Source organism: Alosa sapidissima, chromosome 18 (assembly GCF_018492685.1).
Source record: "Alosa sapidissima isolate fAloSap1 chromosome 18, fAloSap1.pri, whole genome shotgun sequence".
Taxonomy (NCBI): domain Eukaryota; kingdom Metazoa; phylum Chordata; class Actinopteri; order Clupeiformes; family Clupeidae; genus Alosa; species Alosa sapidissima.
This window is the reverse complement of record NC_055974.1, coordinates 17,878,362-17,896,322: the sequence shown is the minus strand read 5'-3', so window position 1 is coordinate 17,896,322 and position 17,961 is coordinate 17,878,362. Positions and strand designations below refer to the sequence as shown.

The 17,961-nt window shown below is 39.3% G+C and overlaps 1 protein-coding gene across 1 annotated transcript; it reads left to right on the top strand.

Annotated features, from left to right (window-relative positions):
• Positions 1 to 2,063: 2,063 nt before the first annotated feature.
• Positions 2,064 to 8,470, top strand: LOC121689396 (protein translocase subunit SecA-like). Its single transcript, XM_042069171.1, has 3 exons — positions 2,064 to 2,150; positions 2,503 to 2,591; positions 4,432 to 8,470. The coding sequence occupies exon 3, from the start codon at positions 4,462 to 4,464 to the stop codon at positions 7,945 to 7,947; it is 3,486 nt and encodes a 1,161-aa protein (XP_041925105.1). The 5' UTR covers positions 2,064 to 2,150; positions 2,503 to 2,591; positions 4,432 to 4,461; the 3' UTR covers positions 7,948 to 8,470.
• The last annotated feature ends 9,491 nt before the right edge of the window (positions 8,471 to 17,961 follow it).

Genomic DNA, 17,961 nt, shown 5'->3' with positions numbered 1-17,961 from the left:
GTCTGAGGTGGTTTGGCACGAAATGAGTGATTGTGACTAAGACAATATGCACAACAGCCATGGAATTACATGTACTGTGATATGAAAGATACAATGATAACAGGTTTAGGAAAATATTTTTTACGTGTGAGCCCTGTGTTGCTAAACCTAGGCTATAAGCCAGTATAAAGAGGCTTGGCATGAAACTACTGTTTATGACTGACATTAAATGCAGGATCTTACTTCATTGCCACTAACTCCTACTAACTAAGACCTATCTTGGGCATACAGAAGCAAACACCTCATGCACACATGATAATATGGCAAATTGTACCCTCTACGTTTCCTTGTTTGGTCTGTAGTATCTTTGTTTCTAGGAATGAATCCTGTTGGTGCAGCAACAGCAAAAGTGAAGGTTGATCCTGCAAGTGGCAGCATTCCATGGCTAAGAATGTTTGTTGTCTGTGAGTTCAGAAGTGGAACTCGTCTGCCCACGAGCAGGTTGGCTTCTTCTAAACCATGTGATTTACCTGAACTACTGATACAAATAAAGAAACTCCTACCAGTAAAACATCACAAATCATATGGATATGCCATACAAATTGGATATGACACATCCGTACCATCTAACCCCATCTATGTCAAGAGATTTCATAATTACACAAACACACCAGTGCTATGCATACTATGTCACTGCACACAAATGCATGTAAAAGAAGGAAAGTATATTTTAGGGCACTTTTAAATTAAATATGATCAAATTGTCAAAATGTAAAGAACATGACCAGAGATCCAATGTATCATCAGAACGGTATCGCATTTGGGATGTGTGGTTGTTTTGAAATGTACTACAGTTCTTTTGTTTAATGACTTAATGTTAACACACATATTGACTGGATTATTTTGAATCATTTTGGTACTGGTACATACATATCCATTCCAAATTCTTTTGTCAAATGTAGTTGGAAATCTCTATGATTAGCAAATTACTTTAATCTATGAAAATATATATTTATATACCTTTTTCCATATTTCACAGATTGTACACCTTAATGACATTTCAAAACAACATCACAATCAAATATCATCCAAATCATATATCACCAATCATATATCATCCAAATTATGACCAATCAGATTTCAGCTCAGTGTTATTGATGTGGCTGAACATTATTCTGGTCACTCTCATGCCATTTATAAAATAACCCCTCTAGAATTATGTTTCCATTGTGTGTACTGGTGCATCATTTTGTGATTATTTGTTCATTCTCTGTATTGTTCTTATAACAAGTGGCAGTGGTTCATATAACTGCTATCTTGGCTTACATTTGGAACAGATGCTGTGGATGTGGCCTTTGTATGTCCGCAAACTTTTGTTTGTATTTTTCCCATTGGTGGAAAGAGCCTGGTGTGACATGGTACCAGGTTAATCACATGGTTTAAAATAAGCCAACCTGCACATGCATGGGCAGACAAAATTCCAACTGATCTCATAGACAACCATTCCTTTATTTGCATCAGTAGTTCAGGTCAATCACATGGTTTAGAAGAAACATCAAAAATGTAGAATTTAATTAAAACAACTGCATGTAAAATAATTACACACACACTTTATGTACTCTTTTCTTGCATTATTTATTTCCTTACAATGGCTTTTACTGGGCTCCTTAAGAAACAGCTTTGGTAAGAAAGTAATGTCAGACTTGTTCTTTCACATGCCAGCATCATCTGACAATGCCTATTTGTTTATCTTTGTGATCAGCTGTGGCACTCACCTTAGCAGGTTAGCCTATTCTAAACCACGTGATTTACCCAAAGCTCCGAGACAAACCCGGAAACTACCAATGAAATACCACAAACCAAACTTGCATCTGACCCACATTTACACATTATATTTTAATTAAATAAGATTCCAACACTTTCAACTACTTTGAGAAGACGTATATGTGTCTACAATAGCACGTAGAACAGCATAGTTAAATTGACCATGTTTGGTTTGTTGATACAAAACATATGATTGAAGCAGAACGATAGTATCTGTGGGAATTTTCGGGGAGTTCCGTTTTGAATGGCATAAAAAGCCCTGCGTCCAGACAACTGTAAGGAGTCACGTCAGGACAGAGTCAGGACAGTCACGCAGGGCTGAAATCCGACTTGTTATCAACACGCTGGTAAGGTTGGCATCTCATTTGGCATACGTGATAGAAATTTCTGAAATGTAATGCAGGTGTTCTTTAACTCTTTCCCGTAAATTTTGAACAGACGAGAAAGAGTTAGTGGTCTGTGAAATATTGAAACACATATAGCAAGACATGTTTTCAAGAAACATTCAACAAATTACTTGCATAAAGACTTTCATATAATCTATACACAAGATCTACAGTACATTGCATTTTGGGCTTTGATATATTAAATGAAGCCTGATGCACATGAATGTATTCTAATACTTAAAAGCTGGCAATTTTTATACCAAAATTATTCAAGATAATGAAGACATTCTATCTGTTAACATTCATGTTTTAGGACAAACACAAAACATGTGGACTGAGCTGGTATTAAAGAAGGGATGCCTGAAGATATTCATGTGAGAAAGAATGATGAGATAACATCAGGTACATGATAACATTTTGCATGTGTATAAATAAATGCTCATTGCACAATGTGTAGTCGCTTTGGCATGACACCACTTGTTATGATTAAGATACAGTGCAAAATGGAATAGGAACTATGCTGAACAATGTTTGGGGCTCCAAGGGCAAAGTCATAAGTTTAGCTAAAGTTAATTGGGTAACACTTTACTTGACGGGTGAGTTCATAACACATTCATAGCAGCTGTCATAAACTGCACATAAAACATTCATGACTGTTTCATGAGACATGACTCAACATTCATAACAAACCTTTCATGAATGTGGAAGACAGAACGACGACAACTTGTCGAAATAAAAGTCCAACAATCGCAAAGCAGCATTGCCGTTTTTCTCTCCAGCCTTTGTAAATATTTCATGAATATATAATGAAGTTGAATGTCACTTTACTATACAAGTTGTGAAGTATTCTTAATCACTGAGTTTAATACTGGGAGGTAAACTAGCCTACATTCAGCTGACCTGTATTTGTGTAACCTGGAACGGTTGAACATTCCCAGTAGCAAAAGATGAGAAATCATCTGCAAAGGCATCATAAAACAAATACATTTTTATAAAACAAAAATTATTTGCTTGACCATGTTCTGTCTTTTTGACACTGGAGTAGCCTAATGACTCAGATGTGATGTGATCAGGTAAAAGGTTTGGAACAAAAACGGCAATGCTGCTTTGTGATTGTTGTCGTCATTCTGTCTTCCGCATTCATGAAAGGTTTGGTATGAATGTTGAGTCACGTCTCATGAAACAGTCATGAATGCTTTATGTGCATGCTATGAATGTGTTATGAATTCACCCGTCAAGTAAAGTGTTACTGTTAATTGTAAACAAAATGTATTTGCCAGTTTAGCATCTTTGGGAAGACTTTGAAGCACAAACAAAGTAAGCTAAATGTTCATGCAGAAGAACTTTGTTTGCTGACAGACTTCACACTCTGCCCGACAAATAAAGGCCCTACTAGTTAAAACGGTTACACTTTACTTGACAGTGTCAACAAAAGAGTGACATGACACTGTCATGAACGTGTCATAAACAAGTCATAAACGTTTATGACATAACACTTCTGTTATTAAGTGACGTTCGGTTTTTGTCATAACAAGTTAAGGTTAAGATTAGGGTTAGAGCTAGGGTTAGAAATAGGGTTAGGGTTGGGGTTAGGATTAGACGTTAGAATTAGGGTTAGGAGTTAGGTTTCATGTGTCATGACAGTGTCATGTGTACACGACAACGTCATGTCACTCTTATGTCGATACTGTCAAGTAAAGTGTTACCGTTAAATCAAAAGACTAAGTACTGTAAGAAAATGTCATACAATTTTAAGTAAATACAAAGTAAAGTTATTATGTTGATTATTGTATTTAGGAACATAAACACAATGTTCCTATATGTCACTTGACAACATTAGACACTTTTATGTTGCCTGACTGCACATCACCCATTATGTTATGTGGTTTCAAGACTAAAACATTTTGTGTCATATAGCCTACATCAAACATCAACTCACCATTCGCGAGCTGTCCTGAATACACTGTAAAAGAATGCGGTCTCCAAAAACGGCAACAAAAACAACTTGGTCCATACTGGACCACAAAAACATAACAAACTGTTCCAGCCAATCACTGGCAAGATGCGCTTTTAGTTTCAATTGTACGGCAGGAAAGGGGAGGGAGCTGCGAGCTTGCTCTCTTTTTTGTTTGAATGTTAAAAGAAGTGACGTTACCCAACATCACTTAGAGCACCTTTAAATTAGGACCTTTTATTTTATAATGTAATACTGTTTAATTCTAGACTATATTTTCTCCCACAGATACCAAGGAAATGCCTGACAATGCCTTGAATGTCGCAATTTGATTTGGATGCAGAAAACACCATGACTGCAAATGATTATAAGATGGACTTGAGCGTCCCTAGACTTCAGAGTTTGATACAAAACATCCATTGGGATAAAGAAGATGTAAAAAATCTCTTTGAAGCTTTAGTGAAGCGTTTCAAATGGTCAAAACAACAGACTCTTGATTTTGACACATGGGTGGCAAAAATACTATATACAGTAGAAACTCACAAAATTGATCTGAACCTGAAACTTGGGTCAAAGCGTTGCAATATTATCGAGCTGGTGAATGAGACCAATATTGATGATAACACTCTCCTAAACATTTTAGGGGAGGGCAGAGAAAAGGATCTTGAGGAAATTCTTAAAGACCTCTCACAACAAGATGGAGTTGATAGATGTTTAATTGAAAAGGTGAGAGAGATTGTGTCAGCTGTTTCCTCAGCACTCACGGTTGGCCAGAAGAAATGTTTGAAAGATGACATGGAAGAACATCTCTTTGATCTATGCAATGCTGTAAAGGATTGCTTTGGCTGGAAGCCACGTATCACGCAGATGGTGAGCTGGTGCTTTCTGGCTCTATCAAAATACAGTTACCTGTTGCAGGTGTGCACAGGAGAGGGAAAGTCATGCATAGTGGCCATGTTTGCTGCCTACAGGGCCTTGAAAGGCAAGAAGGTTGATATCATTTCCAGCTCACCTGTACTTGCAGAGAGAGATGCAGAGGATTGGAGCCACTTCTATAAACAACTCGGTCTTAAAGTAGACTGTAACAGCAATAAATCAAATGAAGAGGACCTGAAACAATGCTACAAATGTCACATAGTGTATGGCACAACACACAGTTTTGCAGGTGACTGGCTACGACACCATTTCCTGAGGAAAAATGTAAGAGGAGACCGAGAGTTCCATTGTGTGATTGTGGACGAAGTGGACTCTCTCATGTTGGATAAAGGTCTGGAGGTGGTCTATCTGAGCAGCAAGATGCCTGTCATGCAGTACCTAAATGTAATTTTGTCAAGGATTTGGTTTTTAGTTTGTCAGCACAAAACACTAGATTGTGGGAAAAGAGCAGGGCCCATTCAGTCCTTCATCCAATTTATACAGGAAAACACTGATATTTGCTCTGAGACTGACGTACTTGATATTTTGAGGCTGGCTGAAGATAAAGGCATTTTTCCAAAGGGATTTTCTGAGGACACAAAACATCTCAATGCCCAAAACATAATTAAAAAACTTGAATGTGTTGGCAAGACACATATTGTTGACTTTTTCAGATTAATTGAAACAAAAGTTCCAGATTATTGCTTCAGTTTGTTTTCTGAAAAGGAAGATGGAACTCTAACGAAGCTGAATAGAACAAACAATGAAGAAGTTGGAGACCGCCATGAGATTCCCTTACTGTTCCTCAAAGGAGGTCTATGCCGACATTTGTTCTCTGATAAACAGACACTTTTCAACTCGGTTGAGCAGAAGATTAGAAAGGATCTTCAGTTTACTTCCCCTGAAATAACACCTGAAGACTCACACATCACAGGCTTCCAGCATTTGGTCTATAGCAAGCTGCGGGTGTGGGTAGAAAATGCCTTTAAAGCCACAGAGATGGCTCTAGGTGATGAGTATATTATACAGGCAGACACTGTGGTTCCTGTAGACTACCAATGCACAGGTGTTATACAAAGCAACATGAAATGGAGTGACGGCCTTCAACAGTTTTTGGAAATGAAGCATCAGACCAAAGTGAGCAACATGACGGTCATTACAAACTTCATGTCCAATGTGAGGCTCTTTACGATGTATGGGGGCCAGGTGTTTGGTGTCACAGGAACTTTGGGGAACAAAGAGGAAATTGAAATGCTTCAAAAACTCTACAATGACATGCACACCTGCGCCATGCCTTCCTTCAAACAGAGGAAACTTTTTGAGGAAGAGGGCACGATTTTGGATGAGGAGGGAGAGTGGCTGAAAGCTATCTGCAGAGCTGTCTATGAAAAGGTCAATTCCACATGTTATCGAGGAGAGAGAGCTGTACTGGTCATCTGTGAGACAATAAACCGGGCTATGAGCATTGAAAAATCCATTAAAGAATCAGTCCAGGGGGTCAACCTCAAATTATACACAAAGAACAACTCAGGCCCCAGTGAAGTCACTGGGAAACCTGTTCAGGCAAGAGATGTCATTGTAGCAACAAATCTGGCTGGTCGGGGAACAGATCTTCAAGTCTGTGGGAAAGTGAACATGGCCGGCGGTCTCTTTGTTCTACAAACATTCTTACCCCTCAACACCAGAGTTGAGCAGCAGGCATTCGGTCGCACAGGACGCCAGGGAAACCCAGGCTCTGCCCAGCTGATTATGTGTGCCAGCCATTTCTCAATGCCAGTCATGGTAAAGATGCTCACAAATGTGTCTCTTCTCCAGATGCTAGCACTACTAAGGAGACTTTACATCTCCTTATTAGATAGAGATACAGAGGCACAGAGGCAGCTAACAGAAGCTTTGAAACTAGCGTTAAAAGATGGCTTTCATAATCAGTCATGGCAAGAAATGAGAGCAGCTCTTGATCACCTACTGTCTTGTCTGGACACACTGAGAAAAACAAACATTACAGATGCAAAAGAGGCAAGAGACAGCCTAGTCGGAGAAAGATTGTCCTTGTACTTGACAAGAGACATTCCTAAAATGAAAAAAAGGGAAGATCTCTTCTTCGATTACCTTCAACTACTGGATGAGATGCATGAAAAGAATAAAAACTCCAAAATGCTCAGTGAAATTGTCGAGTCCATGCATGAGTGCTGGGGACTGTGGCTTCTGACACGCTTTGATGAGAATGAATCAAAAGAGATCCTAAAGGTCAGGTTTGAAGATGCCATGGGAAGTGTTCGAGAGCACCTGGAAAAAGGGCGATCTCCATCCTCTGCCGTTTCTCTCTACATTAGATATGGGAATGCACTAAGACTTCAAGGGTGTTTCAGCGAGAGCGTTGAGATGTACTCCATGGCATTGGAAGCAGATGATCAAGACTTCATTGCTTTGTACAACCGTGCACTGTCAGTAATGCAGCAACAGGAGAGAGGCTATGTCAGTGTAGCTTTGCAAGACCTTGAAAAAGCTGGAAAATCAGTGGAGCATACAATGTCTCTCACTGAGGAGACATTGACCAATGTGGTCATAACAGGGCCAAATCCACCTGCTAGACACATCACAGGTTTCACCAAACAACTCCGTGCACGCTTACAAGTGCTGAAGCGTTTGAAGTTGAACATTAATGAGGCTGTGAATAAGCTAAAGGTAGCCCATAACAATGGTGGGGGAGTAAAGGTTACTGAGTGTCATGTTTTCCTTCTACTGGATATACAGTCTATTTTGCTACATCTTAACGATTTTGCAAATGAGCTGGTAAACCTTCAGTCACTAGGATTAACTCAAATCTTTTCCCTAGACACAACATTTTCACTGACTGGATATATATCAAAGTTGTTTAGAGGCATTTAAGTGTTGAGTGTTGTAGGTGATCTCAGCCAGCCTGTGTTAAGAAAATATCATTCTGAACATTCTTGTTTTAATGTGATTCATACAGTAAGCATACTGTATATTGTTGTACAATTTCAGTTTTGCTGATCAATGAAATGCATTCAAATTGTGTTACCTTTATTGTACTAGCAATTGGAAAAGCAATTAGATAAACTAAGATTGCTAAGTTAAAACTAAGATTGCTAAGCTTACTAAGTTAATTGCTGCCCCATGACTACACTACCATAGGGGTTTAATGTCCTGCTGATAATGATGGTTCTGCCTAAACTGAAGCATTTTTTTCCTCTGATATAAAACATGTTTGACCTATTGTAATGGATACTGTATATTATACAATCATATCTGTGCCCTACATCTACACAATCTTTCAACACTGCATGTATGTAGTATGTAACCCAGAGAAATAAAATCACAAATGGAAAAGAGATGCATATGCTTGGAGACTGGAGAAGCTTGGTGAACATTAAAACAGTTTGTTACATAATGTTGTCTGCATGTTTCTGCAAAGACATTTACAGGTTTAATGGGTTGTAGTAATGTTGTCAAAGTAATCAAATGTGAAAAGTGGAGCGTTTCACACTCAGGTCGGCGCCGGTTTCCACAGCACTTTACACTTTGAGGTCAATAAAAAGTACAATATATGTTGTCAAAATCAATTCAGAAGCAAACAAGGCAAACAAATACAATGGTCCACATACAATCCAAACAGAAAAAATAGGACATTCTGTAGCTCCTTCCTCTTGTGATACAGTAGACAGTAGTGATAATAGGTTGCTAGCTAGCTGTTCCCTTATACACACACACCACCACACACATAAACAGACCAAAACAAAATGTTTACATGCATTCAAAACCAAATGATTCTCTAGAAGACTCATAATACTAATGCAGTTTAATCCTATGTCATTGTTTCAGAATAAATTCAGGAACAATAATATAGGGCAATTCAATGCAAAGGTCATCCTTACCATGGAAAAAAAAAGTTGTGCATACGCAAATAGAACTGTTGTTAAAATCTTCATTTAGGTCTATATTTTATTGTTTGTAACTAATCTGATTGAATTTGATGGAGAATGACACTCTTTTTACATCATAAATATGGTGTGCAACCATACAGAAACAACTTTTTTTACATGGTAATATTATACATCTTTCAAAACTGGATAAATGGACCCAATGTTCAAACAAATTGTGTCATTTGACAAATTCCAGATTGACAAGGGAATGGTAGAGCAATGTCTATGCTCAGCTTGCTTTTAACAGCACAACTCCTTACATTTGTAAGGCTTTTGTTTTTAAGTCAGCAAGTTCCATGGCCATGTCACATCCATAACGTTTTATAGGAAAAGTTTATGCTACACATACAGTGTTGATGCGACAATGTCCATAATGTCTGTGCAAAGCTGATTTATATCAATGTAAAGTGTGATGACCAAATTTTGCACCTTTCTTACTTTTAAAACCTTTAATGGTGCGTTATGGATGTGACGTTATGGATGTTACATAATGTGAATTTACAAGACTGGGGACTTTTTTATACCTCAAAGCCGATAAAACGTCTGTTCTGGTGGCATGTCAGTTTCAACGCATTTCAACTTAGTGTTTACAACTGACATTTTAAAGATTATTATTAAACCACAGGGAGGCCTTGCCTAACCATTAGCAAAACAAACATAATATTAAAATACCTCCAGTGATTAGCCTAGACATAGCCTATTTTCAAGTGGCCTAATAACGAAAATCTGAGTGATTATCTTCCTGTAACTGTTATACTAATGTTGTACAGTAACTGGATTATCGTGTTAGCTGGTGAAGATGGCTGACTTTGCAGCTGGAGTTAACATAGCAACCTCCTTCTTTTGCAGATCTGTTCAGCGTGCCGTTCACGTCTGCTTAACACAGTTTAATTTGAAATGTGATGCGATATGAGAGCATTTGAAGTGTCAGGTCCTCTTTAGCTAATACCCACAGAGTAACATGAGTAAGGACAGCAATAAACTAGATGGACCGCATAGTGGTACAAAATATGACCGCCTCTGAGTCCTGCATATTCTCTTCGCAAAAATAAATCACGCTTATCAATTTGTCTCCATCTCCTACTCCTGCAATTCATGCGCATGTAAATGAGTGTGTGCATATGTGAGTTTGCTTTTGTTTATAAGAGTGTGTGTGTGTGTGTGTGTGCGTATGTGTTTGCATGCCCACATGCGTATGCGTGCCTGTGTGCGTGTGTGTTTATGTGTCTGCATTCATGTGGGTGGGTGTTTGTGCATGTGTGTGTGTGTGTGTGTGTGTGCTTGCCTGTCTGTATGTGTTTATGTGTGTGTGTGCTTGCCTGTCTGTATGTGTGCGACTGTGCGTGCGTGCGTGCGTGCGTGTGTGTGTGTGTGTGTGCGTGCGCATGTGTGTGTGTGTGCATGTGCGTGTGTGCACGTGCGCGTGCATGTACTTTATGTGTGCAAATCACAAATGAGTGGGTATGGGTTAGGTTCATGCGGGCTCTTGAGACTAACATACCATAAATATTTTGTCATCTTGGGTGCAACGGTTCAGGTAGGGCTAGTTATTTAGGGGAGTGGCCACCAAGTTTCATGTTCCCTGGTGTTTCAGTAACCTGGGAATCACTGACCAAAATTGATGACGGTAAAAGATTTTTTTATTTTTTTATTTTAAATGACTGGTTGTCCTGATTCTTCCTGTGGAACTTAGTGGGCACTGATGAAGCAATAATTTCATCGCTAGTTTTTCATGATTACCATTTCAATTGTTTCATATCAAAATTCACTACTTAATTATGTGTTTTATGTAGTTTGTCGAGGACTGGTTTAGACACGTCACCTCCATAACGTGAAACCGTCACATCCATAACGCCAGTTTTTCCTACATAATGCATTACGAAAATGACGCATAGTTTCAAAAACACACTTTTTGTGTTCATTCAAGTCTCCTTCATGGTACATATATCATAGTTTCGGCAGTTTCCTTTAAAATTCAGAGAGTTTGTAGAAAACCTGTAATCTCTCACAAAAGTGTGTCCATTTCATGTCACATCCATAACGCTGATAAAATGCCTTGTATTCTTAGGATGAAATTGATTATATGAAATTTGAGGATTTCTCAGTATTCAGAGGACAGAGGTTACATTAAAAGTTATGCAAATGAATTCACTGATACTAATGTTGCCCCTACTCTAAGGCATTTTGTTTACCAATATGAGTCCAATTGTCACATCCATAACGCTGGAACTGCCCTATAGCATTCATTGTGCCATAGAGTAACATTAGGGCGGTCATATTAAAATAATAATTATCTTTCAGGGACATTCAGGGACTTTCAGGGCTACGTATAGGAAAATATGAGAAAGGAAAATGGTGCAGGTACATAGGCTGTTCTGTTCATTGTGTTTGTAAAGTTTGTAGCTTGTAATGGAGTAATATGCCTATGCTCATGTGTTCATAATTTGATGTTGGATCAGTGATTCCCAAACTTGACAATATAAGAATCTTATCGGGCTGATAAATGAAAGAAAAAGATGTCCAATTGTCCTAAACATTGTTTACACATTTCAATAGTACAGCATTGTTTTGTCATGAAATTTCATTTCATACTGTTTCCTCAACCAATTACCATACACATGAATATTTTATTAGTTAAACTACAAACTTGTTTAAATGGTTTCATGATTGGCGATGTATTGTTCCATTCTTGGGATTGGTTAATGTGAGGAGCAAATTCCTTGGATGAATAATTAGGCTATCTATCCATTCTACAACATAGCAATTCACCTTATTTAGGCGGCCATTGTGTAAACCAAAGGGAGACTCCTGTCCTAACCCCTCCTGCTAATTCATTTTGTGAAGGAAACGAGGAAGGAATGTAAGGAGGATGAAGAATATTAGAAATGAGATGTCCTGCTCACTCACACATCACTTTTAAGAGACGTCAATTACTGATGTGGCTGCAAAGCATCACCTCTTGGGCTAGAATAAATTGACCATTGTTACATACAAATTACAGAGAATATAAACTTAGACCAAAGCCTAAAAATATCATGAGGAACATGGAGGATTCCCATTTGTTGACCCTGATAAGGAAGTAATGTTTGATAGTTCTCGAGACATGAATGAATACAGAAAAACAGGCATGAACTTGTTTTAAAGTTTGCATGGTAGTTCATGATAATTTAAAATGTAGGGTCTGGGGACTCATGGGGTCATGAGTCCCATGCGTTTTCCCATCAGCATAGCTAGTTGGCTACTTCAAACTTTTGCCAACTTAAAAAAAGCTTAACTCGTGTCATGCTGTTTGCCAACAGCAACATCCATCTTCTTTGTTTTCAAATAGCGTTTCAACTAACGTCTCTATACCATACCTGTCAACATTTAGCTTTCCAAAAACGTGAGATTTCGGGGGGGGGGCACACTGCATTTCGGTCGTTGCTTTTACCTTACATTACCTTACGCATGACAGTTATGTATCCACCAGCTGCCTGCCTGCAGCCTACTTCCAAAACTCCAAAGCTGCTTGCTGTCAGATTTGGTTCCGAGGGCACAAGTTCAGTGTATCAACAACACTCAATAACAGTTTATGTGATGTGTTAATCAAATTAAATTTATAATTAAATTCCCAACAATTTCACAACAGCTAGTTCTGGAGTAGGCCATTCAACCAGCCCGCTTGCTTACAACGAGACTCAGGCTGCGCAGTCGGCACCCGCTTCCTTATTTGGGTTTTGGGTTGCCAGGTTTTAGCCTATGACAAAACGGTTGATATTGAAACTAAGTGATCGTGTATGTGTAGGGTGTATTTCATACACAATCTGGCAACCTTAATTGATCAATGATTTTAAAATGAAGTTTGATGGCCATGCAAATTACGGGAGTTTTCCGGGAGAAATAACAAAACGGGAGGGTGCTGGGAGATGACCTTGAAATACGGGAGAAACCCTGGAAAAACGTGAGTGTTGACAGGTATGCTCTATACACGATGTGATTGGCCCTATCATTAATTTTTACAGCTCGCAAGCCAATGGAGAGTTGTTATACTAGCCTGCTGCCGCTAGGGTGCGTCTAGATTTCTAGGCTAGATAATTCCAGGATATAAAGATCTTTTCTTGGTCTATATAGTTATTTATTGTCGCTAATAAATCGCTACGACCAAAGAATCGCACCATTCCAGCTGAAAACGCTTCCGAAGAGGATGCTGGTGTTTCCTTGCGTATCGCCTCTCTCCTTGTTCTCACCTCCTCTGGTTGCAGTTAGACAAATGGAACATCCTCGATGATGTCGAGCTTCGAACGATTTCCGGGACATGAGCTGGAGGACCGAGGAGAGAGGCCGCATGCAAATAGATGTTTGGGATCCACCCTTACTAATACATAATGAATACATAGAACACAACAATCCTATGGTTTGTGTACCCTGTAGCCTCGTTTTGGTTTACAATGGCTGCAGCCTGAATAAGGCAAATGACAGCGTCTGACCACATTATGTAAGTTCTAAGTAGGCCATAAACTAAGTAAGAGCTGCTGTACTTAGCTTGACCTGTTGTAGTTGGCTTTTTGTGGTTCTCATATTTTTTTTTCATATTTAATAAACCCACACCCCAACCTGCTCTAACTCAACCACCACCTCCGACTTAGATTGTTACAATCCATTCCATGTAGAATATAAGGACACCCAGTCATCCCATACTCCACTCCAAATGTTCCCACCATGTTAAAACGATTTGACTTCAAAGTTGGGAAAACAGCAGAATCTGGATAAGGAAGCCTGCAGAGGAAATCAGTATTGTCATATGTCAATATCAATTTGATATCATAATGAACTACACAAATACATATTTGCATATTTAACGATTTTTGGAGTGGACATTTATCATCACGGAACACATTTCTGAATCTGTAGGCTATTGTAATCATGGCAATATCAAATCAATAGGGCCTACATAGAAATAATGTGAAAAGACTAATATTATGCGTGCTTCAGTTTAAATGCAAAATGATGTGTGCTGTGTATGTACTGTGTGCTGTGTACCTGTCCAGTATAACTGAGAAGTTAAGACTCTGGCAGATGAAAACACTGTTGCTTGGGATGTACTGGCTCCAGTTACTGAGGCTGAGCTGTTACCATTGCCAACATTCATGGCTGTGGTGTATATAGTGGAATTTCCATTACCATTAGCAAGACTGCTATTAGTGCTAACTGAACTAGAATTAGCTGCTACAGTCACAGCACTGCCATTGCTGATGTTGGAGGTGCTGCTATTGCTAACTGAACTAGAATTAGCTGCTACAGTCACAGCACTGCTATTGCTGATGTTGGAGGTGCTGCTATTGCTAACTGAACTAGAATTAGCTGCTACAGTCACAGCACTGCCATTGCTGATGTTGGAGGTGCTGCTATTGCTAACTGTACTAGAATTAGCTGCTACAGTCACAGTATTACCATTACTGATGTTGGAAGTGCTGCTATTGCTAACTGAACTAGAATTAGCCGCTACAGTCACAGCGCTGATGTTACTTATGCTGGAGGAGTCCATAGTCAAAGCAGAACTGTGTGCTGCTAGAGAGGCACTGACTGCAGATGCGGCTGAACTTGTTTGAACAGCGATTTGAGCTACAGTTGACGCAGCGGCTGCAGATGTGGTCGCAGATAGCGAGTTGGACAGATTAACAGCTGCTATCCCCGATGAGGTTATGGTCACAGTGGCTGTTGTTGTAGATGCAGTTGGAGGTGAGGAAGTGGTTGTGGCAGTAGTCATGTATGCTGCTGTGGTTGTCGGAGCAACCATTGTTGTAGGAACAGTGGCGCTGGTGGGATTAAGTGTCGTAGACATGGACACTGGTACTTGTGTGCTAGAGGTAGTGCTAGCAGATGTATCAGTACTGACTGGAGTGATACCGGAATTGGCTGAGCTTGTGCTTGCAGAAACGCCTGTGGAGACGTTTTCAGTCGTAGAGGTGCCTGTATCATCATTAGGTGTGGTGGTGGATAGCTTAGGTGTGTTGGTGGATAGCTCAGGTGTGCTGGTGAGAGAGGCAGTTGTGGCACTGGATGAATCAGATGTATAGGTGGATGGGTCAGATGTGGTGGTGGATGCATTAGTTGTATAAGTGGATGGATCAGATGTGTATGTGGAAGGGTCAAGAGTGACGGTGGACAGGTCAGATGTGGAAGTGGACAGGTCAGGTGTGGAGGTGGATGGTTCAGGTGTGGTGGATGAATCAGATGTATAGGATAGATCAGGTGTGGTGGTGGATGAATCAGATGTATAGGATAGATCAGGTGTGGTGGTGGATAAATCAGATGTATAGGTGGATGGGTCAAGAGTGACAGTGGACAGGTCAGATGTGGAGGTGGACAGGTCAGGTGTGGAGGTGGATGGTTCAGGTGTGGTGGTGGACTGTGCTGTACAGGTGAGGGTGCCCTTGCACACCAGCAGCAGGGTGAACGAAGTGGTCCAGTGGCTCATCTAGGTGAGAAAGACATATCAAAACAGAGAGACGAATGAGACGAACAAGCTGTGTTACTTAATCAAGACTTAAGACTCACTGATGACAGCCTCATTGAGATAATTATATCAAAACATACAGACAATGTATTTCTTCAGTTCCCTGCAAAATCTTGGATTATATATTACTAAAACAAGAAAAAGTGGTAATTATTAACATTTATTATACGGCTCTTCACAATGCTAGTAGAACGCTCCATTGACTTGAATGGGATTTCCCAACGTTCTACGGTAAAATAAATTCATGTAATTACCGCTGCAAACATATAATTACCCCTGTCAATGGCAACGGGTTTTGTGCTGCTGATAATATCACTCCGCAAGTATTCCGGTCACTTCTTGCATTGGAAATTCATTCAAAAGTGAAAGCAGACTTTCACTTTCAAAGAATGTTTGATTCAAGTTCAGCGTGTGTTGTGAACTATTTGTTTCTCAGCAAAAGCCACGAAGAAACGGTAACAAATAAGTGTAAAGAGACATATCGTGGAGTTTATTTTTTCGTTTTGGCAAGTAGCCGTATAATAAGCTGGATAATGTATAGAACGCCGGTCATTATGGGAAAATAAGTCCCTTCAGGGCGAAACAAGACCCCTCCGCTGGCGCGTCGGGGTCCGGTTCGCCCTGTCGGGACTTATTTTCCCAATAAAAACCGGCGTTCTATACATTATCCCTTACATAATCTTACATTTTCAGAAGGTCCTATAAAATAGTACCTTCTTCCATGGTTTAAAGTTGGGCGGAACGGGGAGGAACGCAGTTCCGCCACCACAGATAAATTAATAAATAAATATATTATTTCATACCAACTATATAGCGCGATGATATTGTTAAAATAAATGGTGAGTTAATTTTTCGCGTGTACCCTTTTCTTACCTAGGGGGGCTTATGCCCCAGTGTAAATCTAGGTCTAGTGACACCCCTGGTACAAATCAATATGAGGGCTGTTTTGACTGACAGAGGTGACCAAGAAACTAGCAATTCTTGTCCAAAAAAGTATTGCTACACCACGATACTCAATATGTTGTCCAACGGTAAGTCATTTTCCCCCATAGCACCTGCACTGGATTTCAGGGTTCCCCCAACTGCAAAATCCCACTTTAACCACTGCCTTCTTCAGTGTGTGTTTCACAAAGTGTTTCATCAAAGCTTAAATATCTACATCCATAAGCCTACTGTACAGTATAATATATATTATATATTACTAAAACAAGGAAAAGTGGTAATTATTAATATTTATTATACGGCTAATATATACTGTACACCCTCATGATCAACCAATAGCAGGTGCCATTCAAATTAACAGGTGTGTATTGTACAGTTTCATATCATACAATATAATTTCCAAAATACTTAGTCACATGCTCACGTCTGATAAATGCCACATTGACACACGTTTTATTTGGTAACTTTGAATCTGTACCCGAGACTGAAATTAATGTACACACATATTGATTTGTTACTAAACTGTATCAATTAAAGATATAAGCTTGTGGCATAGCTGGTGTTGCACTATACAGTAGTTATAGTTACAGGCTACATCAGGGCCTCTGTGATATGAATTTCTCTCCAAAAATACTGATGAACAAAATTGTACTAACCAGCCATTACAAAAATCACACATATTCTGATGTTCTTTTTTTATAATAATTATGCAATATTGCACGTGTAAGAGTGGCATTGGTAGCAGATATTGCCATGGCTGTGATTATGTGAACACATGTTACAGATTATCAATGAATATTCATACATTGCAAAATAATGTATTGAACTACTTATAGAAAAATGAAGACTTTACCATAGTTCTGTTTCTGAGGCTCTTCAAGTATCTTCACAATTTTTTAACAGCTCACCTGAAGTCTTCCAGTCACCTAATGACCAACTGAGCTTTCTATATGACAAAAGAGATTTTTAAAAAATATTTTACAGTATTCCGCATAGAAAATACCCTTGAGCTGTTGAACTCATTGAATCACATGAATGCAATGTAATGCTCCAACATAATCTTCACCTGTCTCTACCTCTACAACTTAAACTGACTCTGGTGATCATATGAGTGTGCTGCTCAAGTTCATACAAACAATAGCTTAAGAGAGAAGAGTAAATGTTTGGGCTTCATTTCGATGGCAACACATTTAAGCCCTAATTGTTGGTAAATTACATGGTTTCAGGACTTCAGGGGAAGACCAGGTAGTGTTCCTCAGTTACTGTACAATCACCAAGGTCATTGTTCTGCGTACACTGATATGTGTTGATGATTTGGAACACTGGCAACCGGACAAATGTGAAAGTCATGGTGTGTATGTAGCTTCCCTGTCCTGCCTTCTGCTGAAGTATAGTATTACCAGGGATTGTCTGATGTTCCGAGCATCACGGAGAATCAGACTCAGTTAAAATGTCTCAGTCAGTTTGGTCTCATAAAAACACAACTCAGTTAAAATGTCTCAGTCAGTTTGGTCTCATAAA

Excerpts from the sequence above, each read along its gene's own strand:
- LOC121689396 (XM_042069171.1), top strand. The coding sequence starts at position 4,462 with ATGTCGCAATTTGATTTGGATGCAGAAAACACCATGACTGCAAATGAT.